The sequence below is a fragment of the Peromyscus leucopus genome, chromosome 8b (genome assembly GCF_004664715.2).
Source record: "Peromyscus leucopus breed LL Stock chromosome 8b, UCI_PerLeu_2.1, whole genome shotgun sequence".
NCBI lineage: Eukaryota > Metazoa > Chordata > Mammalia > Rodentia > Cricetidae > Peromyscus > Peromyscus leucopus.
Genome location: NC_051086.1, coordinates 48,796,270 through 48,822,143, shown reverse-complemented (window position 1 = coordinate 48,822,143; position 25,874 = coordinate 48,796,270). Strand labels below are relative to the sequence as shown.

General features: G+C 41.9%; 1 protein-coding gene across 1 annotated transcript in view; it reads left to right on the top strand.

Moving 5' to 3' along the window:
- The window catches only part of Dnah9 (dynein axonemal heavy chain 9), a 341,793-nt gene that overhangs the window by 231,096 nt on the left and 84,823 nt on the right, over positions 1-25,874 (top strand). Inside the window, 2 exon segments of the mRNA XM_028869363.2 lie at positions 15,270-15,695; positions 23,271-23,390. Of these exon segments, the coding sequence (XP_028725196.1) occupies positions 15,270-15,695; positions 23,271-23,390 (546 nt within the window).

Here is a 25,874-nt window from a genome sequence, read left to right as displayed (position 1 = left end):
CGCAGTGTACCCTCTTTTCATGAAAGAACAAGTGTTGCCTTATAAAATGCTGACTGACACATAAGAAAGAAAGAAAAAGCCTAGAACAAAACTTTGCCTAAATTTCCAGCCCAGGTTTTAAATTTGTGAAAGCTTTCTTTGAATAGAAACAAAGTACAATGTCATTGAGAAAAATAGTGCTAAACTTGACAACACTGAAACTTTAACCTGTTGTAGAGCACAAAATACCATAAAATTTAACAAGAAACTTGCAACATGTAAGAGAAAATGTACAGAACCTTTAGACATAAAAAGCTCTGAAACTGTGTTGGGAAGCATCCCTGTACTGTACATCTCTCCTTTCTATCACCAATCACATCAGTTTCCCCACTCTGTCGTTCCCATGGCCCACAAGACTGGGTTGTATCAAAGGATTGCCTTTGTCCTCCAGCTTCCTTTGACCTTGGAAGAAATGAGTCCAGAAAGTCACTGGGAGAAGAACAGCCATGAAGATACAGACATGCTTTCCTTCAGCCCCAGCTTTCCCACAGCTGAAGGGTATAGATCCCTCCAGATTCCTAACTTACATCCATCTATGCAGCCAAAGCCCTAAACCATCCTATTCTCCTCTCTTCCCTTTACAACTTCAGTAGCCTGACTTTCATATCCACCCCCCTACTAGAAGTTTTCCTACCCCACATCAAGCTCTCAAAACATAAATCTGATCGTGTCATCCCTGCCTAAACCCTCCAACTTTCTTCCTGTTCAACTGAGAATAAAGAAAACTGATGCTTTTATAAGCACCTAGTGCCGATGGTTACCTGAACCTCAGTTGCTGTGATTGGCTGAGATCCAGCTGCATTTATAAAAAAAAATTCTTCAAGAATTTCATATATTGTATTGTGAACACCTTCATCCCCTCTGCAATCTCCTTCCATATCCACCCTCCATTCCATACCCACTCAACTCTGACTTCATCTTTTTTTAAACCCACAGAATCCCATTAGTGAAGCTTATATACTCTTGGTGTGTGGTCATCGACCAGGGACTGAGTATTAGATATAATGGGGGCCACAACCTTAAAGAATAATAACTCTCCCTCATCTGGAAGCTATTAATTACTGGTAGCTCTTAAGCTAGGAGTGGGACTTTGTGGTCCGCCCCTGCCTTACTTGGATATTTGTCTGTCTTGAGTTTATACAGGTCTTGTGCATGCCATCATAACGCCTGTGAGTTCTTATGGGCAACCTGCCTTTTGTGTCTGGTAAACACTTTCTTACAGTCACCACCACCTTTGGCTCTTATAATATTTCTGCCATTTCTTCCAAAATGATCCCTGAGCCTTGGGAGGTGGGTGTAATATAGATGTCCCATTCAGGGCTGAGCCCTCCATAGTCTGTTATTCTCAACTCCTTGACCAGTTGTCAGGAAAGGGTCATCTCTATTGGAGTTGCTGAACAGTGAGATCGCATAGACTCCAAAACATCACAGGTTAGTGCTGTTGCTCTTGGTTACCCTCCAGAACTTGATGGTAAGTCCTTATTGCAGCAGACATCACATATTTGAGTCACAAGACATGGAGCTCAAGATGGTATTGACATGGAAGCTTCATCTCTTCTGGCTTTTATAGTGCTAGAATGTACAATGTACTCTCAAGGGAGAAAAGTAAGCATCAGTCTTACTTAGCTGTGAATGCTGTGAGCTATGTCTTGCCATCAGGTCATTACTGATGGCAAGATATGCCGACTGGTAAAATAGTGGCACCAGTGACACAGGAGTAACCAACCACTTTCTGATTGTCTGTAAGGCCCACTCCACAAGATGAAATCTCTATCTGGCACAGTTATCAGGGCCAAGAGCATATGAGTAGACGGGTCATGGACCCCAGGGGAAAACCTACTATTACTCTGCTAATGGGACATACTATTAAACCAGCTCTTAAGGATTTTTCATTAAAATGTTTTTAAAAGGAAGAAAATGTATAGAATCACTGGGGAATATACATACCCACATACACATATGTAAATGAAATAAATCAATGTTTAATACCATTTTGCCGTATCAATTAAAATTAAAACATGCTATTCAGTGTTGGAAGAATGAGAATGTACATAGGCTCCGTCAAATACTTAAAGCTGGACTGAAATTTCTGGCAATAATTTTATAATATCCCTAGGGAGGTAGCTCAATCTATAAATTACTAGGCTTGTAAAGTACTAGCCTTAAAAATACAAAGACCTGCCGGGCGGTGGTGGCACACGCCTTTAATCCTAGCACTTGGGAGGCAGAGCCAGGTGGATCTCTGTGAGTTTGAGGCCAGCCTGGACTACCAAGTGAGCTCCAGGAAAGGCGCAAAGCTACGCAGAGAAACCCTGTCTCGAAAAACCAAAAAGAAAAAAAAAATACAAAGACCTAAGTTTAGTCGCTATAACGTAAGTTTTTAAAAAGCTGGTCATTAAGTACACACTTGTTAATTAAGGACATCACATTTAGAACTGAATGATGTTCCAAAGTCTCTCAGTCTCTACCCATTGTTCAGTTGTGGGTCTCTTGTATTAATTCTCATCTACTGCAATAGGAAGCTTCTCTGGCAATGACTGAGAGAGGTACTGATCTATGGATATAGAAGAATGTCATTAAGAGTCATTTTGTTGCTCTGTTCCTTTAGCAGAACAGTAGCATTTGATTTTCCTCTAGGCTCATGGCCTATTCAGTGTGAGGTTCTAGGCCACCTGAACAGTGTAAGGCATGAGGTCAATCTCCTGGAGTAGGCCTTAAAACCAACTAGAAAGTGGGTGGTTACACCCACAACTTTTATGCCACTATTTCACCAACATATCCTGCAGACAGATCACTGTTATAGATCACAGGATTTGTAGTTTAGTTATTGTTCACCTTTCTCCCATGGAAGCATGCAGAGTACGTTCTAGTACCATAAACACAAGTCAATAGTGGTGAAGGCTCTAGGTAGGCGCCAATGAACTTCTCCATTTTCAATGAGATATGTAACAGTAATTTTTCAGAAACAGGCCTTACCATCAATTTGTAGAGAGAAACCAATAGCCTTGGCAATAGCCTGAGTTACTTGGGGTTTTCCTTAGGAACCCTTTGTCGAATGACTCAATTAGATGTAACCCATTTCTGGCACTGGAGGGTTCACTTGGTTCAGAAAGATGTCTAGTTGTGGCATTGTCTCCCTCACTATTAGGTGTCTCTGTTAGATTTCTTTCACATATATTTATTTCATATATATTCTCACATTTTATATATGTGTGTATATATGTGTAAGTCTCTACAGTAGTATGTTTACATATGATCCTCAGTGTTAGCTGTTCCTCCCCATGTTCCTTCCTTTATCCCTTTCATCTATCCCCTTCCCCAATTAATCCTTCCACTCCAGTCTTCCCTATTTCTCCATTAATAAATATTCTATTCCCTTCCTTTAGAAGAGTCCTCCCCTTTCCTCTAATCCCTCACCTGAGACCTAACCTCTGTGAATATACAAACTGTAGCTCACCTATTGAAGGCTTAAAAGCTAACATTAATATATAAGAGAATACATAGAATATTTGTCTGATTGAGTCTGGGTTACCTCACTCAGGATGATTTTTTTTTTACTAACTCTATCCATTTGCCTGAAAATTTTATAATTTTGGTTGGTTTTTTTGATAGCTAAATAGTATTCCATTGTGTAAATGTACCACATTTTCATTATCCATTCATCAGGTGGTGGACATCTAGGCTGTTTCCAGTTTCTAGCTATGCTGAATAGAGCAGCAATGAACATGGATGAGCAAGTGTCTCTGTAGTAGAATTTAGAATCCTTTGACTGTATGCCCAAGAATGGTATAGCTGTATCTTATGACAGATAAATTCCCAGCTTCCTGAGGAACTGCCAACACTTACTTCCATGGTGGCTGTACAAGTTTGCACTCCCATCAGCAATGGAGAAGTGTTCCCCTTTTTCTACATCCTTGCCAGTTTCTACAAACTGTCACTTGTTTTATTGATCTTGGTCATTTTGCTTGGTGTGAGATGGAATCTCAAAATAGTTTTGATTTGCATTTCCACGATGACTAAATATGTTGAGCATTTCTTCAAGTATTTCTCAGCCATGTGTTTCATCTTTTGAGAATTCTCTGTTTGAATCTATACACCATTTTTAATTGGGTTATTTTATTTTTAATTGGGTTGTTTTCTTGATTTTTTTATTCTTTGTATTAACCCACTATAGGATGTGTAATTGGTAAAGATCTTCCCATTCTGTAGCCTGCTGCTTTGCCTGAATGATGGTGTCCTTTGCTAAAACTGAACCTTTTCGTTTTCATGGGGTCCCATGTATCAGTGCCTGTGCTATTGGTGTCCTGTTCAGAAAAGCTTTTCCTGTATCAATGAGTTCAAGGCTATTCCACACTTTCTCTTCTATCACATTCAAGGTATCTGGCCTTATGTTGAAGTCCTTGATCCATCTAGAATTTTTGTTATGGTGATAAATGTAAATCTATTTCCATTTTTCTACATGCAATGTCCAGTTTGACCAGTACCATTTGCTGAAGATGCTTTTTTCAGTGTGTATTTTTGGCTTCTTAACCAAAAATTAGGTGTCTATAGCTCTGTGGACTTGTGTCTGGGTCTTCAATTCTAATCCATTGATCAAAGTGTCTTTTTATGTCAATACCATGTTGTTTTTATTCCTATAGCTCTATAGAATGACTTAGATCAGGGATGCTTTTCTTTTATCATTCAGAAATGTTTTAGGTATCCTGAAACTTTTGTTTCCATATGAACCTGATTTTTTTTTCAAATTGTATGGAAAATTGCTTTGTAATTTTGATGGGGACTACATTGAATCTGTAGATTGCTTTTGGCAGGATGGCCAATTTTATTATATTAATCCTTCTGAACCATGAGCATGGATCTTTCCATCTTCTGATGTCTTCTTCAGTGTCTTAAAGTTTTTGTTATATAAATCTTTTACTTGCTTGGTTAGCGTTATCCCCAAGTTATTTTTGAGGCTACTGTGAAAGGTACAATTTCCCTGACTTCTTTCTCAAGCTGTTTGTCGTTTGTGCATAGGGAGGCTCCTGATCTTAGTGTGTTAATTTTATATCTTTCTACTTTGCTGAAAGTGCTTGTCAGTTGTGGAAATGCCCTGGTGGAGGTTTTTGGGTCTTTCATATATAAAATCACATCATCTGCAAATAAAGATACTTTGACTTCTTCTTTTCCTGTCTGTATCCCCTTGATGTCCTTCAGTTGTCTTATTGATCTAGCTAAGATTTCAAGTACTGTATTCAATAAATATGGCAAGAATAGACAACCTTGTTGTGTCCCTGATTTTAGTGAGAATGCTTTGAGTTTTTCAGTTTTGGTTGATGTTGGCTGTAGGCTTGCTGTAAATTGCCTTTATTATGTTGAGAGATGTCCCATGTATTGCCAGTCTCCCTAGGACTTTTGCCATGAAGGGATGTTGGATTTTGTCAAAGGCCTTTTCTTCAAATAATGTGATAATAATGTAGTTTTGTCTCTGTCTATTTATGTAGTAGATTATGTTTATCAATTTATGTGTGTTGAACCATCCTTGCATCTCTGGGATGAAGATGACTTGATCATAGTGTATAATCTTTTTGATGTGTTCTTGGATTCAGTTTGCAATTATTTTATTGAGAATTTTTGCATCTCTGCTCAAAAGGTATATGTCAGTAATTTTCTTTCTTGTTCTTCATGTGGTTTAGGTATCAGGATAATTGTGGACATGTAAAAATAACTAAGAAATTTTCTTTCAGGTTCTATTTTATAGAATTATTTGAGGAGTATTAACATTAATTCTTCTTTGAATATTTAGTAGAATTCTATGCTTGTTTGGGGAGGGAACTTTTAATTATTGCTTCTATTTCCCTAGGGGTTATAGATCTGTGTTGGTCTGAATGAGGATGGCCCCCATGGCTCATATATTTGAGTGTTTGGATCCCAGTTAGTAAAACTATTTGGGAAGGATTAAGAAGTGTGGCCTTGTTGGAGTAGGTGTTTGAGTCCCTTGATGGAAGAAATTTGTCACTGGGGGTGGACATTAAGATTTAAAAAGCCCACACCAGACACAGTAGTTTGCCTCCTTGTGCCCCCTCCTTCTCTGTATAACCTGTGGACCCTATGAGCACTCAGACATGGCTCCAGAGCCATGCCTGCCCACTACCATGATGTTCATGAACTAATACTCTATAACCATAAGTAAGCCCCTAATTAAATGCTTTGTTATAATTTGTCTTGGTCATGATTGGGGAAATTTTATTCTATGCTTTTATTGAAAATATTTTCTGTGCCTTTGACGTGAGTTTCTTTTCCCTCCTCTATTCTTATTATTCATAATTTTGTCTTTTCATAGTGTCATAGATTTCCTGGGTGCTTTGTACCTCCTCACAGAATAAATAGAACAATAACTAAGACAGACTCTTTTTAAGTTGTTTAACTGGTCTTGATTTACTTTGGTAGGTCGTGTGTGAGTGTGTGTGTGTGTGTGTGTGTGTGTGTGTATGTATGTGTGTGTGTTGTGTATGTGTGTGTATATATATGTGTGTATATGTATATGTATGTATATATGTATATATACATACATATATCAAGAAATTCGTTCATTTCTTGTGAGTTTTTCAGTTTAGTGGAACACATATTTTTAAAAGTATGTCTTTATTATTCTCTAGATTTCCTTGGTATCTGTTGTGATGCCCCCCTTTTCATCTCTAATTTTATTAATCTGGATCTTCTTTCTCGGGTATTTTAGATAATTTATCTAAGGGTTTATCAATCTCATTGATTTTATCAAAGAACCAACTCTTCTTTCCTTTGGTTCTTTGTGTGGTTTGTTTGTTTCTACTTTACTGATTGCAGCCCTGAGTTGGATTATTTCTTGCTTTCTACTCATTGGAGGTATTACGTTTTCTTTTTGTTCTAGAGCTTTCACATGTGCCAATAAGTTGCTAATAGCTCTCCAGCTTTTTATGTAGGCACTCAGTGCTATGAAGTTGCCTCTTGGACCTATCTTCATGTGTCCCACAGTTCTGGGAATGCTCTGTTTTCATTTTCATTAAATTCTAGAATTTTGAATTTCCTTCTTGATTTCTATCTTGATCCATTTCTCCTTCGGGAGTAAGTTGTTTATTTTCCATGAGTTCGTATACTTTCTATTATTGTCAACACCTAGTTTTGGTCCACAGTGGTCAGGTAAGATGCAGAGGACTTTTTAAATTTTTCTTTTATCTCTTGAGATTTGCTTTGTGTCTGAATATACAGCCAATTTTGGAGAAATTCCATGAGCTGCTGAGAAGGTACAATCTTCTGTATTTGGGTGAAATGTTCCGTAAATGTCTGCTAGGTCCATTTGATTTATGGCTGTGTAACTGCAGCATTTCACTGCTTAGTTTTGTCTAGCTGACCTGTCTATTGGCAAGAGTGGGATATATTGAAGTCGCCCATTACCACTGTGTGAGGGTCAATATATGATTTTTAGCTGTATCAGAGTTTCTTTTTTGAACTTGGGTGCCCTTGTGTTTGGTGTGTGAATGTTTAGAATTGAAATGACCTCTTGGTGGATTTTTCCTTTGTGTATGTAGTATCCTTTGCTATCTCTTCTGATTATTTTTCATTTGAAGTCTGTTTTCTCAGATATTAAAATGGCAACACTGGCTTGCTTCTTAGGTCCATTGGCTTGGAATATATTTTTTCATCCTTTTACCCTGAGGTGATAGCTATCCTTGATGGTAAAATGTTTTTCGTGGATGCAGTACAAAGATGGGCTCTATTTCCTAGTCCAATCTGTTAGTCTGTGTCTTTTTACTCAAGAATTGAGACCATTGGTATTGATAGTGATCAGTGAGCGGTATTTATTGATTCTTCTTATTTTGTTGTTATTCTTTTGGTATTCCCCTTCTTTTGATTTACTCTTCTGGGAATACTTATTCCTTGTGTTTTCCTGGGTATGGTTAACCTCTTAAGACTGAAGTTTTCCTTCTTGTGCCTTCTGTAGAGCTGGATTGGTGATATATATATATATATATATATATATATATATATATATATATATATGGCCTAAATTTGGCTTTATTATTGAGTTTTTCTTTCTCTGTCTATTATGATTGATGGTTTTCTGGATATAGTAGTCTGGAATGGCATCTGTGATCTTTCAGAGCTTCTGAGAATATCTGTCCAGGCCCTTTTGGCTTTCAGGGTCTCCACTGAGAAGTCAGGTGTTATGTTATTCTAATAGGTCTGCCTTTATAAGTTACTTGGTCTTTCTCTTGCAGATTTGTATATTCTTTCTTTGTTTTATATATTTAATGTTTATATTATTATGTGTCATGGGAATTTCTTTTCGGTCCTGTCTATTTGGCTCTCTGTATGCCTCTTGTACCTTGATAGACACCTCTTTCTTTAGTTTCAGGAAATTTTCTTCTATGATTTTCTTGAAAATATTTTCTGGGCCTTTAACCTGGGCTGCTCTCTTTCTTTATCCTTATTATTCTTATAGATGGTCTTTTCATGGTGTCCAAGATTTCCTGTTTTGTGTGCAGATATTTTTTGAAAGATTTAACACTTTCTTTGACTGAGGTATCTATTTCTTCTGTCTTGTCTTCAATGCCAGAGATTCTGTCTTCCATGTCTTGTACTCTGCTGGTGAGGTTTACCTCTGAATTTTTGTTTGACTTCCTAAATGTTTTATTTCCAGTTTTATTTCATTTTTGGTTTTCTTTAGTGGTTCTTTTGCTGCTTTCATGTCTTGAACTGTCTTCATTATTTTATTCCACTTCTTTCTTGTGTTTTCATAGACTTCATTAAATAATTTATTCAAATCCTCTTTAACGTCCTTGACCATATTCATAATTGCTAATTTGAAATCCTTGTCTTATACTTCAGCTATATTGCATTTCTCTTGAGCTATTGTAGTAGGGTTACTGGGTTCTGGTGGAAGCATATTATCTTGATCATGTTTGTGGTTTTGTGCTGGTGTCTAGACATTTGGAGTTAGGATGATGGAAGTGATTCTGGGTGTTGACATCTGGTTTGTCTTTGTTGGGTGGATGTTCCATTCTTTGGTTTCTGTTGCTGCCTTTGGATATTATGAAAGTGTGGTAGCTATGGGTTCCCTCATAGAGAGTGCTTCTGAAGGTCGGTGTAGCAGGAATCTTCAAAGTTCTTATTAATAAAATCAAACCCGAGGCCAGTTATTGGGGTCAATGCTGGTAGATCAGAGAGACAGAACAAGCCACAGCTATCTCACCTTGCCAGTTCCTCAGCTGGTCCTGTTTCCTCAGACTGGAAGCTTCTTTGTCCTCATCCCAATGAATCTCAGCTGAACTGCTGCTAGAAGCCTGAATGCTTAACCAGCCACATGCTTAACCAGCCAAATGCCTAACCAGCCAAAATGCCTCTAGTTTCTGGTCCTCACGCCTTATATATCTTTCTTCTTTCTACCACCACTCCCTGGGATTAAAGGCTGGCTTTCTGGGATTAAAGGTGTGTATCACCATGCTTGACTGTTTCCAATGTGGCCTTGAACTCACAGAGATCCAGAGGGATTTCTATCTCTGGAATGCTAGGATTAAAGGTGTGAGTGCCACCATTTTCTAGCCTTTGTATCTAGTGGCTGTCTGTTCTCTGACCCCAGATAAATTTATTAGAGTACACAATATTTTGGGGAACACAATACCACCACAGGTCGGTGGGTAGCAGAGAGGAATAGTGATGGGCGGGCTAGGAGAAAAGGCTGAGAAGGGCTGTGAGAGAGACAGATAGGGGGATACTTCTCGTACCAAGAGATGGGATTGCCAGGGAGTTGGGGATGTGGTGGGAGGGGACCAAATATACCTAGAGAGACAGAGATGGAAGGGCGAAGTGACCCTGTGTCTGTACCAAGAGTTGGAGACTCCAGTAAATGGGGTTGAGGTGGAAGGAGAGACAAACAAGATGCTACAGGGCTGAGAGCAGGACTGGAGAGATCATAATGCAGGATCGGAGGGATAGTGAAATCACCTACCTGAGTCCCTTCCAGGGTGGCCAATGGGGGTTCCTGGTAGAAAATGTTTCTGCGTACTAGAGGCTAATACAAGGAGTGAGGATGGTCTGTGTGGGAGGGCCAGGAGGGCCAGCTTGGTGGAGCTAAGCTGGCAGAGTCCCCAGGGAATGGAGGTAAGGTGAGAGTAGGGGCACCTGAAAACAGGATGATTTTGGGGTGGGGACGAGATAGGAGATGTTGCAATGGCGGGAAGGAAGGATAGTAAAAATTGCCTGCGTCCCAGCCCAGCATGTGGCTACTGGGTCCATGTTCATGCCATGGCCTTCTGATCTGCTGATTCATCAGCCTGCATCCATCTCCTAAAGACCTCTGTAAAGCTGTTCCTCCCCACTTCTTACATCTTGGCTGGAAGGTTGGGCCTCAAACAGGCCTCCCAGACCTACCTCCTTAGCTACAGTGGAATCCTCACATGCCAACAGTTCTACAGCCCATCAGTACTGGGATATGTGGTTTTTCTCTCACTATGAAAGGGCCAGCAACATGGCTCAGTAGGTAAAGGCACTTGCTACCAAGCCTGACCACCCAAGTTTGATCCCTGGGACCCACGTGGTGGGAGGACAGAACTCACTCTCACACGTTGTCTGCATGTGCCACCATGGCACATGGACCCATACACATACATACACAAACAAATGTTTAAAATGTTTTAAAATATAATAATCAAACTTATCTCTTCAATGTTTTATTCACTTGAATGAGTGATAGGATTTTGGTTTTCTTATTTAACTCATCCCCCATCTTTAACACTCAAAACTATGCCTGACACATCCAAAATAAATATTTATTTAACCCAAGGATAGGCATATACATTGATTTTTTTTTAATTTATTTACCCATTCATTCATTTAACAAAGACTTATTGATTTCCCTTTGTGTGCTAGGCAGGGATGAAGTAAGATTCCTACTTCTGGGAAACTTAGATTCTAGCAAAAGCTAGAATGAGCCAAATAATGCTATTTTATCCAAAGTAGTAAAACCTAACAGATGCTATGAGGGAAAATGTGGAACAGAGAAACAGAGTGCTGGGCAGGCAGCTGGGGAGGGGAGGTGAAGGGGCCAGATGGTTTCTGTGATACAGAAGGTGGCATAGCTCACTTAGTCAGAAAGGAGATGCAACAAGAAGGTTTACAGCAACCACAGCAGTCATCTCTCCAAATGAAGGGCCAGGCTTCTGATGCCATATTGGTGAGGATTACAAATATTTTCCTCCACGGACTTAAAGATTCAAAGGGCAAGAAAATCAAGGTCTAAGCACTCAGCCAAGTTTAATTGAAAGCAGACACACACACACACACACACACACACACACACACACACACACACACAGAAAAGGAGGTGCTTATAATAAAGGCCTGTCGTTAACATTAACAAACATTAACGTTAACAGTTCGGTAGCAGTGTTTACAGTACTCTAATGATGTTTGACTCCGGCCCCAGTGCCCCAGAGAGAGATGGATTCCTCTCATCTGCCGTATGAGACAGAAGTGGAGTGCGAAGTGGAGTGCAGCCAAGTGCTCCTAATGTGTGCTCACTGAAAATAGCGTCTACTTCCTCCTGAGAAATGTTCCTCGTGTTCTTCCTAGTCATGCTAGAGCTGTCTGCCCTGTGGTGGCTGGCTTAAGACCCATGCCTAACTAGACAAGATCTTCTCCTTGTCATTTTCAAGTGTTGACTTCTTGTTGGAGGAAAAGCCTTCTCCCTTCTGCTTGAAAAGCTAAGGATGTGAGCCAAGCTGCCATCACTCACTCACCTGATTCAACCATTCTATGTCCAATTAGATGAATGTCTGCTAGAAAAGTTTCTTCTGAGCAGAGGAAACCGGGTTCTTAAAAGTTCCACAGGGGTCCCTGTTATTAATGAGGAAGATTATAGTGGATCAGCTAGGAAGAAATGATAATCATTTCGATTACAGTAAGTTTTCTGAAGAAAAGCACCATAATACTGTGTAGCTCGAATCTGAAAAGGTCTTATTAATAAAAACAAACCTGGAGCCAGGTATTGGGGTGAACACTGAAAGATCACAGAAACAGAACAAGCCACAGCCAGCCTCACCTTGCCAATTCCTCAGCTGATCTTGTTTCCTCAAACTGAAAGCTTCTGAGTCCTCACCCAAATAGATCTCAGCTGAACTACTGCTAAAAGCTAAAAGCTTAAAAAGGCTCTAGTTCCTGGTTGTCATGCCTTATATTCCTTTCTTCTTCCTGCCATCACTTCCTGGAATTAAAGTTGTGTGTCACCATGCATTGCTGTTTCCAGTATGGCTTGAACTCAGAGATCCAGACAGATCTCTGCCTCCGGAATGCTAGGATTAAAGGTGTGTGCTACCACTGCCTAAACCTATGTTTAATATAGTGGTTGTTCTATTCTCTGACCCCCCAGATAAGTTTATTGGGGTGTACAGTGTACTGAGGAACACAGTATCACCACAATACTGAGATAGGAAAAGATAAAGGAGAAGAGGCTGGTGGGTAGAGTCTCTCTGAGTCAAGAATGTTTAAATTAAGATCTTAAGGGATGGGGTGACATCAGCCATGCAAACATCTTGGGAACAACGGTTCTTTTTTTTTTTTTTAAATAATTTTATTTAACTTTATTTTGTGTGTATTGGTGTGAAGGTGTCAGATCTCCTAGAACTGAAGTCACAGACAGTTGTGAGCTGCCATGTGGGTGCTGGGAATTGAACCTGGGTCCTCTGGAAGAGCAACCAGTGCTCTTAACCACTGAGCCATCTCTCCAGTCCACAAAGGTTCTTATAGAGCTCCTGAGATAGAAATGGCTTCATAAGCCAATCTTCCCCCCCCCCAAAAAAAAGAAGTGTACTAGTCAGTGTTGAGGTGCTATAAAAACACCTCACACTGGCTGCCTATAGTAAATACAGATTTGTTCAGGCTTATGGTTCTGGTGGCTCATGACCAAGACCAGGTCTCTGTCAAGGTTGGTGCATCATTGTAGGAACTAGTGTGTACAGTCAAAGAAGAGAAGAGGCCTGAATCCTAAGAGCCTCCTCGAGAGGCCGCTCCCCTCTTAAACCAGGTGCTTCCCATTATGCTTCTTAAAGAGCCAAAGCACTGGTAATAGACAGTGCCACCTTTGGAACCCAGCCGTATACTTTCACGTATACTTTCAAGGACATTTCCAAGTCCCAGCAGGAAACATTTGTAATCTGAAGGAGAAAGGGAAACCGAGTCCCAGGGGCAGAGAGTTGGGCCAAGTGCCTTGCAACATGAGAAAATCAATATGCATATGTGAACTCCACAGGGAGACTCAGAAGCAAGAACCAGAGTTCCCTGTGAACACTCAGCATGAGGATTGCTGTTCTCTGCCCCACTCCCCATAAGACAAAAGAAGCCATAAAAGAAAGCCCAGCTCAACTCCAGTAGGGTTTCGTCTCCTAGACCAACACAGTCGCCATTGACTGGTAGACATATATGGATAGGAAAAGGGTTGGAATGAATTCCATTGAAATCATAATGGTACAAGACTGGGTTATGCACCTCCTATATCTTTAGACATGTTTTCTGCTAATTCCATCCACTGACTATGTCTAATTCACTAGTTTAGATGGTGGAGATTCTTGCTCCAGTTTGTGATTCCTTCCTGTACCCTCCCTCATCTCCTCAAGACATGTCCCCACCTGCCCTAGCACCCACTCACATGTGTGCTGTGCTTTACTCCTGCCACTGACAGAATGTCATGATCAAATAGGAAAAGAGTTCAAGAGTGAATGTAACCTGAGTTACATTCTTATCTGGGGGTCAGAAGAACAGAACAACCACTATATTAAACATAGGTTTAGGCAGTGGTAGCACACACCTTTAATCCTAGCATTCCAGAGGCAGAGATCTGTCTGGATCTCTGAGTTCAAGCCATACTGGAAACAGCAATGCATGGTGACACACACCTTTAATTCCAGGAAGTGATGGCAGGAAGAAGAAAGGCATATAAGGCATGAGTCCATTTTGGGTGTTTGTGTGTATATGGTTTCAAGGCTGGCCACTCTGGACTGCACAACCAATAAGGGGGGGGGGGAGACTCATCAGCAGGTTCTATTTATATATATTTGTGTTTACGTGCTCACACACATACACAAATATAATAAAAGAAAAAGAGGATATCAACTTGAGGGGGATTGTGGGAGGGGTCCGTGGGAAGATAACTGAGAGAGGCCAGAGGGAGGAAAGGAAAGGAGGAAGTGATGTAATTATCATATAATAAATAAATAAAATTTTAAAAATTATATTTCAATTAAAAGCATTTTTTTTAATCTGAAAAAAAAGTAAATGGACCATCTACCCCACCCCACCCCCACCTCTTTTAGGTGCCAAACTGATCCCCTTCATTGGATTTCCAGCTTCAAGAGTAGTTCAAGTTAATTTGTAGATCTTCAACTTTGAAATAAGATCCTCCCCACCCACCTTAAAAGTCACCCTTGCAAAAACAAGCTCGTAGGTCTTTCTCAGTGGGTGTTACAGCTTCCCTTGAATCAACTCCACATGTTCATCCCTGGCAGCCACAATTTCATGTCCAGATTATTAATGCCCTGATTCCAGGTTCTAGAGGAGGGCACCGAGAACTGGGAAAACTAAGTGTCAGAGTCAACACTTCCGGGTTACAGATGAGGACACTGAGGCCTGAGATCAAGGTCAACTTCTTTCTGTAGCAAAGGACACACCTAAGACCAGTCAGAGGCAGCTGACTCTCAAGCCACTCCTGGCTTTCTGTCTGAATTATTTCTTGGCAAAAATACCACTGCGCATTCAGGACAGTCAAGTGTATTTAGAATGAGCTCAGGGAAAAAAGCAGTTTAATTAAAAGAAAAAAAAAAAACAGTTGAGTTTCAGTGCTATCCTCTTCAATTCAAGATGGAAATTAATTTATAATAACCTTATCTTTTATTCATGTCATGCTGCATGTTTCAGAGTGTATTGGCATCCTTTTATTTCTCAGCTAGATGTGAAATAATAGTGTGTTTCTAATGGGCTGTAAGTCACTTAGTGCTGGAAGAACATAGTGAGTCTCGGGTAACCATTCAGGGAAGTCTGCAGCCACTGGGGAGTCACTTTGCTTCCCCTTTGATGAGTCATGATATTTAAAATTCAGAGGGCTGCTGCAGGCTTCAAAGCAGCTCTTTCAGATTGATCACCCCACAGCCTAACTCCATTAGCGGCCCAGGACAAAGAGAACTCATCCATTTTCCTCTAACAACCTCCTCCTCTCTTCTCAGACCAACCTGACAGAGCTGAAGACATTTGGTTCCCCACCTCTGGCCGTCAGCAATGTCAGCGCTGCAGTGATGGTACTCATGGCCCCAGGGGGCAAGGTGCCCAAGGACCGCAGCTGGAAGGCTGCCAAGATCACCATGACCAAGGTGGACAGCTTCCTGGATTCCCTAATCCACTTTGACAAGGAAAACATTCATGAGAATTGCCTCAAAGCCATCAAGCCCTATCTGCAAGACCCGGCATTCAACCCAGAGTTGGTGGCCACCAAGTCCTATGCAGCCGCGGGCCTCTGCTCTTGGGTCATAAACATTGTGCGGTTCTACGAGGTCTTCTGTGATGTGGAACCAAAGCGCCAGGCTTTGAACAAAGCCACCTCCGACCTCACAGCTGCCCAGGAGAAACTGGCAGCCATCAAAGCCAAGATCACTGTAAGTGAACCTAGAACCCTCCTGCCCAACAATGTCAACCTATAGAATACACAGCAACCCCAGGCCACCACCAGAGCCTGACAACATGATGCCTAAGGAGAAACCAAATGCTCATGCAAAATTTCATCCCCTTTCAACTGGGACAGTTTTTCCATTTCTTTCTCCAACACACATAGACCAAACAAGAAAAACCCACTGGGCAGTTGGTACATTGCTCTGGGCAAAAAAAAAAAGGGGGGGCAGGGAATGCATATTACTCTCCTATGAGGAAAGAAGAGTCCTAGAGACACACAGCAGACTAAGAACAGGATCAGTGGAGTCTCAGCAGCTCCCTCATCAGTCAAATAGGAATTAAATGCTATTGTACTTTCGATAGTAAAGAACAAAAGGTTACGGCTTTGAGATATTTTTCTCCCTTGAAATGTAGGTTAGAGCTGTCTTAATGTTGCCTTTTCTACCCATTATTTTCAATTCTGACGAGTTGTCAGTCTGTCTCACTTTCTGCAGTGTGAAGATGTGGGTGTGATGTGTGAGTGAGATCGTCATTTTTCCATGGAAGTTTTAAAAACAAGTCATCATGATGAAGTATCAGCACTCAGGAGACTGAGGATTAGCATCCTGAGTCTGAGGCCAGCCTGGGCTACATAAAGAGATTAAGTAAATAAGTAGTATGTTGTGGGTTATAGTGGTCCTTGAGGCTCCATCTGAGGCTTGTTGGCATTTACAAACACTATACATCATTAGTCTGCTTTCACTCAGGTGTGAAGGGTTGTTGTGACCTTGGGATTACACCTACTAGAGCAATGGTTCTCAGCCTGGGGTTGAATGACCCTTTCACAGGGGTCACATACCAGATATCCTGCATATCAGCTGTTTACATTACGATTCATAAAAGTAGCAAAATTACAGTTATGAAGTAACAATGGAAATAATTTTAAGGTTGGGGGGGGTCACCACAACATGAGGAACTGTATTAAAGGGTCTCAGCATTAGGAAGGCTGAGAACCACTGTTCTAGAGAGAGGATTGCCTTTGAATTTCACTTTTACCATTGAAATGGATACTGACTTAGTAGCAAGCAGGCAGCTTGGTAGAGCTCTTGCCTAGCACACATAATGCCCTAAGCTCAACTCTCAGCGAAAAAGAAGACTAAAAATTAGCAAAGTGAGAGGTTGTCATCCTTAAGATAGCATAGTTAAAAATCTGCCCACCCCAGCGGTGGTGGTGCATGCCTTTAATCCCAGCACTCGGGAGGCAGAGGCAGGCGGATCTCTGTGAGCTCAAGGCCAGCCTGGGCTAGCAAGTGAGTTCCAGGAAAGGCACAAAGCTATACAGGGAAACCCTGTCTTGAAAAACAAAACAAACAAACAAAAAATTTGCCCTTCTCCACAAAGTCCCACCCCTAACCAGGAAGCTATTCCCAATGGATACCTGCTGGGAAAGGAAAAACCAGTTTTCTCCAGTGGAGTGTCGCACGATACAACAGCCATAATCCAGGGCAGTACAAAAGACCAGAAATAGTTGGCCAACAGAAAATGGACTCATGTTTTATTTTGGGTTTTTTTTGTCCACTTTTTTTAATTTGTTTTGCTATTTTTTTATCCTACTGGTTTTTGTTATTGTTGCTTTCCCTGGCTTGCTTTTTTCCAAGAGAGTGAGACGGAGAAAAAGAAGAGGAAGTTGGCTTGGGTGGAGAGGTAAGAAGAACCCAAGAGGAGTTAGGGGAGGGGGAAGAATATGATCAAAATATATTCCATGGAAAAAATGATTAAATTTTTAAAAATAAATAAGTGATTCGTCCATCTCAACAGACCTTGGCTTCACTCTCAGCTGGGATATTTATTTCTTGTGTCTTCAGCGGGCCCAAACTTCAGTTCCCTGAAGGGAAGGAGACAGGATAACAGTACCTGCCTCAGGGGATTAGCCTGGGCATGGAAGACAACCATGCATGGAGCATGAGCCAGAGGCAGCCTGTGACAAAGAAAACAGCAAGAAGGGCCTTGGGGACCACGATCCTCACTGTGGCTGCTCCCCGATAACCCACCCCCATCTTGCTTTCAGCGCTGTCAGTCACACACACACATCCAGCCACGGGCATGAGTTCAGTTATTGCCAGGATCCAGCGTAAGCCAAACAACGTTCGGGATATCTATTTCCTCCACATGCATCCCAGGCAAACAAGAATCTTGCTGCGAATGCCTGGCAATGATAAAGCAGGTTTCACAGACTGACAAGTAGGATTGTAGATGTGCTGCACATCTCGGGCAGCATGGGTTTATTGACGGTCAGGTGAAAATAGGCACATGAAGGCTCCCGGTGGAAGATCACTGCAGACAGTCTCTCTGTGTGATGCAAATCCTTGAGACTGGGGCTGGGGCTCAATGCTAACATCTTTAAGATGCTCAATCCATAGCATCTTAATAAATAACAATAATAACTTTGGTGAAGAAACTAATATCCTCTAAATACCTGCTTTATAAACCCAGTGTTCTTGGACCATGTCCTTAGAACAGGTGGTAATGTCCATAACCAGCCTTCCATTAGTACAACACACCTTAAACACCCCCTCTGTTGCTTTTTTTTTTTTGGGGGGCGCAGGACTTCCTAATAATTTTCATATTGTTCAGTCTCTCCCAGAAAAGTGTAAAGAACTGAATTTTAAAAGACTTTTTTACTCAAGTTATTTTAACTAAAGGAACATTTGGTTCAGAGAGGATGTTTTTTAAATGTTTATACCTTTCCAGGAGCCAAATTCGTATGATGGGCCCACTCAACCTGGGAATGCAAGAAGAATATTTAAGAACACTTGGCTACCATAGGAAATGTTTCTTTTCTGCCTAAGTATTTTCTGCTTTTAACAACCCCCTCTCTTGGGCTGGAGAGATGGCTCAGAGGTTAAGAGCACTGCTTGTTCTTCCAAAGGTCCTGAGTTCAATTCCCAGCAACCACATGGTGGCTCACAACCATCTGTAATGAGATCTGGCGCCCTCTTCTGGCCTGCAGGTATATATGCAGACAGAACATTGTATACATAATATTCTTTAAAAAAAAAAAAAAAAAAAAAAAAAAAAAAAAAAAACCTCTCCTTTCTGTGCTTATACATTCGCCTATTAACATCCCAAGAACATGACCGCATACTTAACTACTACATCAGAGAGAAAGAGAACCCATCCTTTCCATGGAGGCTCGCCTGGACCAAGGAGATGCCTCTCCAGGTGCTACTGAGGTCATTACAGCCTTTTCCTTTCACACATGTATATACACTTTAAAACACGGACACTTGTACAACACACACACACACACACACACACACACTAAGCTTGTTGACTGTGTTTGGTCTTAAGTGGTAGATTTTGGATGGCTTTTGTTTGGTCATCTAGTTTTCATTTTCTACAATAAGCATGTATTAACATTACAATTTATAAAGCAAAATATCAATAAGAACAAGTTGGAAATTTTCGTAGAGCAAGGAAAATATCAAATGGTAGAGAAAGGTCTTCATAGGAAACAACATCCTCTTTTAATTCTTTGATCTGCTTTGAAGGCCATCTCAGAGCTGACCTGTCTCCTTGGGCCTGGATCTCATATTTGCAGATGGCTTAAGAAGTTGCTCTCCTGGTTAATATTCTATTACTGTGAAGAGACACCATGACCAAGGCAACTCTTATTAAAGAAAGCATTTAATACAGGGCTTGCTTACAGTTTCAGAGGGTTAGTACATGCTCGCCATGACACAGAGCAGATAGGCATGGTGCTGGAGCAGCAGCTGAGAACTTTGTATCCTGATCTGCAGGTACAAGGGAGAGGGAAAGGGAAAGAGAGACTGGGACTGGCATGGGCTTTTGAAACCTCAAAGACTACCCAAAGACTTCCAAATAGTTCATCAACTGGGGACCAAGCATTCAAATATATGAGCGAGTAGTTGTTGTGGTGGTTTGAATAAGAATGGTCCCCATAGGCTCATATATTTGAATGGTTAGTCATCAGGGAGTGGCACGATTTGAGAAGGATTGGAAGGTGTGGTCTTGTTGGAGGAAGTGTGTCACTGGATGTGGGCTTTGAGGTTTCAAAAGCCCATGCCAGGCATCCAGTGTCTCCCCCACCCCCACCTCTCTCTCTCTCTCTCTGTCTCTCTCTCTCTCTCTCTGTCTCTCTCTGTCTCTGTCTCTCTGTCTCTCTCTGTCTCTGTCTCTCTTTCTCTCTCTCTCTCTCTCTCTCTCTCTCTCTCACACACACACACACACACACACACACACACACACACACACACCCTGCTGATTGCAGGTCAAGATGTAGAGCTTTCAGTTACTTCTCCAGCACCCACCTGCTTGCCCCCGTGCTCCCTGCCATGATGATAATGAACTAAGCCTCTGACACTCTAAGCAAGCCCACAATGAAATGCTTCCTTTTATAAGAGTTGTCGTGGTTAAAGTATCTCTTCATACCAGTAGACCAGTAACTCAGACAGTTGCTAATATTGAACATATCAGAAATTTTACATAGAAATAGGATTTCTAGCCATTATACACATAACCAGAAGATTCCCCTATATTCTTCCCTGTCCTGCAATTAACTAGTGTCTTCCTATTGGAGTGAATGGCCATGTTGCCCCTGCCATCCACCCCATCAGTGCCTGTTGCCTGATACTGGACTCCTTTCTGGCCGGTCCTCAATATCTCCTTGCTCTGTTTTTCATGCTAGACTGATATCTCTACTCCCTGTGTCTTATTCAGGCATCTGACTGGTCTAAGTTGTTGATTTCGGCATCTTCCTAGAAAACATATGACAACTAGTTTTAGATGACAGTGCTTTTTATTTCTTGCTCCATTGCATAAAGGTGGCTTCCTGGGAGACTCATCTTTCAGGATGAAGCTGTCTATTATCCCAAACTTTTGCTCTTCTCTCATCCTCTCCCTCCCAATGTCTGTCGTCATAACCTTATTTCTGTTTTGTGATTGCCATGGCCAAAACTATCTACATTGGCTTCTGTAACCAAAACTAAGTGTCTCTGTCCATAGACTGATTCATGAAAGTTTAAAAAGTCAGTAACTTCCATTGATATTACGTAAACATCTCTATTGTTCACAATAGATCTAAGTAATACACAATAATTTTATTTTCTTTTTAAAAAGTATTTTTATGTGTTATGCATGCTTGCCTACATGTATATATGTGCACTGCACATGTACCCAGTTGTCCTCAGGGACCAGACAAGGGTGTCAAATCCCCTGTAACTGGAGTTGCAGCTGGTTGTGACCCACCATGTAGTTTCTGGAAATGAAACCTGGGTCCTTTTTAAAATTTTTTTTTTACAGCCTCTTTTCCCCCATGGAGTTTCTATCTTCCGTTACTGGATTACATCCGTGATTTCCTTTTGTGTAGCTGCCATTATTTATCCATTCTGCCCCCCTTCTTAGTTTGAGATAAAGCCCACCCTCTTGCCTTCTCTATCCCCTCCCCGACTTTCATCTTCACTTAAACCCCTCCACCTCCATACAGCTCCCTCTTCTTTCCCATCACGCGTTTCTAATATCCCATTCTTTATATTATTCATGCTGACATGGGGAGACCTACTGTCTTAAGCCCTCCTGACATATTATTGTTTTCTTCTCCAGCAATCTCTCTTCCATTTCCTTTGTAATCTTCTGCAATACAAGCAGATCATCGGATGTTGAACCTCCTAACTTTGTCCTCTGCTTTTCCCCCACCCTGCTGGCACTGTTCATTTTCACAGGCTTACTGGGAGAAGTCTGAAGCCGTGCATGTTTTCTAAGTTCCTCTTTCTTACCCACACTGCAATCGCTATTGTTTGTTTACATTAACAATAAAACAGCCATTCCCAACAGTGGTTCTGTTCTCACCTCCATTTAATAAACTCCCATTCTCGTGTTGTAGCCGAGCCACCTTGGACCTCTCTGAGACCTGGTCCCAAGGCCCTTTGTGCTGTTCTTGTTGCTCTCGGGAGCCCTGTCTTGCCCTCCGGTCATCGCTTCCCTCTTGTTGCTTACGTTCATCTAGGCAGTTGCTGACATCTTCTGTCTGTGGTGTCTCGGAGGAAGTTAAAATGGCATGGCCACTGCGTTAATGAACACACAGCAGCTGTGATCGCCCATGGAAAACCTGCAAAGACAGGAAAGCTGGAGGGTGGTTAGCAGGGAGAAGGTGGCTTAGCAGGGATGGCGGGGATAGGAGAGGATAACAGGGTAGAATGATATGGTCACTGTGCACTGTGTATAAGTATGAAAATGTCAGCAATTTAAAGATACATTTTTTTAAAAGCTGGTATTATCTCTGCAGTCAAAGAGGCAGGTCTGACTGATAAGATTTATTTCTAAGATGCTATGCTGGATGCATCTGAAGTGCCAGAGTTTCTCCTTCATGGTGATGCTGCATTGGACATTTGGATAGAGATGCTTGTTGGGGCGCCAATAGGCTTCCAGTTAGCTCTCCTTCTGACCACCCACTCAGTCACAATTCCAGAATCTCCAGTTGATAGAGGTTCTGCAGATAAATAGCTGTTGTGGTGACCATGGAAGCCACAGCCTCTTCTGCCCTTCTCCAGCCATCCAACACTTCCGTTGGTGTGGACTTCTACCATCCTGCTGGATGGACTGACTCTCCCACCCCTGAGTAATGCCCATTGATTCACATGGTGCAGGGAGCTGATGACCGTTGAAATTGCTTCCTAATCACTTTAGTGATTGCTTGGGAAGAAGACAAGGTGATGGGTGTGTTCAGTCTGCTGTCATTAATCCGATGCCCGCTGCTTTTTAAAGTGCTAGTAGTGTGAACTCAGACACTATCTGTCTATCTTACACCTTGGCAAGGGCCAGCAAAGCAGCCTGGACTTTAGTTACTGCATAGGCACAGACGTTTGCAGAAGTATCTGCTGTGTGTCCCTGTGTCTTCACCTATGTGAATATCACTCTGAAAGTGACAAGTGACATGTTTCCCTTCTTAATTCCTGATAAACTCAGAGGAAAATTGAAGCTATGCCTTTTCTGAAAAACATCCAGCCCTTATGATGATGGTGGAAAATGGATGAGGGCTAAGTAAAAGTTCCAGGAAAGGAAGGCCAGCCCAGCCTCAGCCTAGTGCGGCACATCTGGTCGGTGGCACTCCCAGGTCCCCCTGGGGCCTGCAGCCATATTCTTGCTTCTCCAGCTGTGGTGTGCTTTTGCCTCCAACAGCAATACCTGTGCTCTGTAAACTCACTGAACCCCTTCCCCCGCCCAAGGAGAGGTGGGACTTTTTCTGTCCCTTTGCTCTGCTCCATGTCCATCTCACCTCATTGTCTCTACACAAGCCAGGAGTGCTCAGCTTTGATCAGACATCTCTGGGCTTTCATCCCAGGCGCCCCCTGCAGGAAGAAGCTGAGGTTGTCTCTGGGGTGCTACCTGAGATCACCCCTCATTTGGCTTCCTTTCCTCCCCACTTCCTTGTTGGTCTTAGTCTCTTGGCCTCCTTCCCCCTACCCAGCATTTCCTTCAGAATCCTCTTCTCGTGAAGCCTTATCTTGGAAGCACTAAGAGGTGGCTTGTAATTGCTGACCAACTTTGCGTTCCTTCCTCCACAGCACCTTAATGAAAACCTGGCCAAGCTCACGGCCAAGTTTGAGAAAGCAACGGCAGAGAAACTCAAGTGTCAGCAAGAAGCAGAAGTGACCGCAGGCACCATCTCCCTTGCAAACCGCCTGGTGAGTCTGAGCTCTAATTACATTAGCAGAGTTTGTCAAGTGCCCCAGAAGTGTGACTGGATGAGCTCAGCTCAGTGCAGCTTTGACTGGCCCTGGGAATGGGGGGGAGGTGGTATTAAAATGTGCAGAGATGCAGGGACTATGTGACCTGAGACTATGTGATCTCTGATCAAAAAGCTGATGTCGTAAAGAGGTAGTTAGACAGACAGGTATGCTGGACCTACTAGACAGCTGCTACAAGTGTGGCCATGCTTCCTGGATATGCCTGGGCCAAAGAAGCTGGCATTCTGTGGGTGAATTCCAGAGTTCTTATCCATGTAATATTTGATCATAAAGTGCAAGATTAGGAACTGAGAAGCAGAAAGGAAGGAAACTGACTGACCCTGAACATTTCTGGATGTGACCTTATTTGTGCACACCTGTGTGTACACATAGGAAAATAGGGGAGAGATGGGCAGGCTTTGGCCTTCCTGAGAAAACAAGTCCAAATGTCAGGACAAAGGTATTTATTTTAGCATGTCTGTTGCTATATAACAAATCACACACACACCCCAAAAAAATTAACTCGGGAGCAAGTGTAGATATGCCATTCTTGGTTGGGGTAGGAGAGAGCTGGTATTGGTGGGTGTGGGGCCAGAAGAATGTACTGAAGGGGTTGAAGCGACATTTTGTGCCTCCTGAATTGGTTTTCTGGGACCCAGTGTTGGAGGGCTTCACAATCCAGGCTGTGTTTATGAGATTCAGACTAATGATACTTTCCTTTTTCACTCAGAGGAATGAAATAAACCAACCTGTTTTAGAAGAGAAAAATACCACAGTAACCATACTATAATTATTTCACAGTCTTGTAGGGGGGCAGAGCTTCAGGTAGAGTTTATCTTGCTGTGTTATCTCCATGCCAGAAGAATTCAGGTTATTCAGTTTCTGGGGCTGGGTTGGGTTGGAGAGTCCAGAATAACTTCCTTCACCTGATAGGTACCTTGGCAGGTAAGGCTAGTAGGGTGAACTCAGAAGGGCCTCTCTCTGTCTCTATGAAATCTCTCTAGTAGCATCATCAGCTATGTTCTGTCCTACTCCAGGACTCTACAAGTGAATGTGCCGAGAGACAGGAGGTAGAATGTGTCACTCTCATAAAACCTGGGGCCAAAACTAGCACAGTGTCAGCCGCTTCTGTCTTTGTCCATCTAAATAATTACAAAGTCAAGGGGACGGAGATGGAGAACTCTTATTTTAACCTTGTGTCTTGGCTTTGTTTTGTTGTTGTTGTTGTTGTTGTTGTTGTCATTGTTGAGATAGGCTCTCACTCTGTAGTCTAGGCTGGTTGCAAACTCAGTCTTTCTGCTTCAGCTTCTGGAGTCTTGGGACTATGGATGTGAGCCACCATGCCTGACTTTGGCATCCACTTTTGATGAGAGGTCAAAGAATCTGTGGCCTTTTAAAATTCCTCCTGGCTCGTATTTCTCTCACATTCAGCTGCAGAGACTGGACAGCAGCTTCTACTGAGAGTGATTTCTCTTTATTCTGTGGTCTTCACAGCACCACCCATCACCACAGAGAAGAGATTTATAATAAATTCCTTTCCTCACTTATTCCAGCTACAGCCATATTTCTTTAAGCCATGTTTTGTAGCCACCACTGGACTGAGCTATGGCTTAGTGAAGATACCAATCCACATGTGTGTCCGCTGCTATATACTCTGATGTTGCATTAAAACAGAAAATAGATTTCCCCTTGGAGTAGTTTAGACCAAGAATGAGCATAAGTATGAATTCTCCACTTCTCTCCCCACGTCTTCACTGCCTTGTGTTCGTGGTCTGTGGCCTGTCTGCTGTATTTATCTAACCTGTACCTGCTGTCTGTCTGTCTCTAACAACGGACTTGGCTCTGTGTTTACTGAGCAGAAATTAATGATACAGGAATTAAATGGGGAATACTTTTTTAACAGAAATCTTTAACAGAGTTTTACAGGGAAGAAGTTACTTTACTGACCATGACTGACCCAGGATAGCACTCAAAAACCACACAGATCTTAGCAACCAATAACATGTTGCTTCCAGGACTTATGGGATATTTGTTTTAAGGTTGTTTTGCTTTCAGTAAATAATTACCACAGAATATACATATACATACTACTATATTATGGGTCAGGAGCATAGAAGTACATAATTTAAGATAAAAGCTATGCACTAGCTTAGGTTATTACTATTGGGCTATTAGGTTATTACTAGCTTAGCTGATTACATGGAAAGGGCAAAACATGGTGAGGTTGGTTACATTGTTCTCATAAAGGCAGGTCAGAGTTAAACAGGCTGAGCACATAGGAGGACAGCATGTTGAGTACATACAATTCAGTCCCAAAAACAATCTCAAGAGCCTTGCTATTCACAGCTCGGATTGGCAGACGTCGAGGTCTCAGCCGAGCAGTCAGCAAGAAATGTGTTGCCACAGTTATGGATGGGACAGGCTGCTGCGCAACCTTGAGAT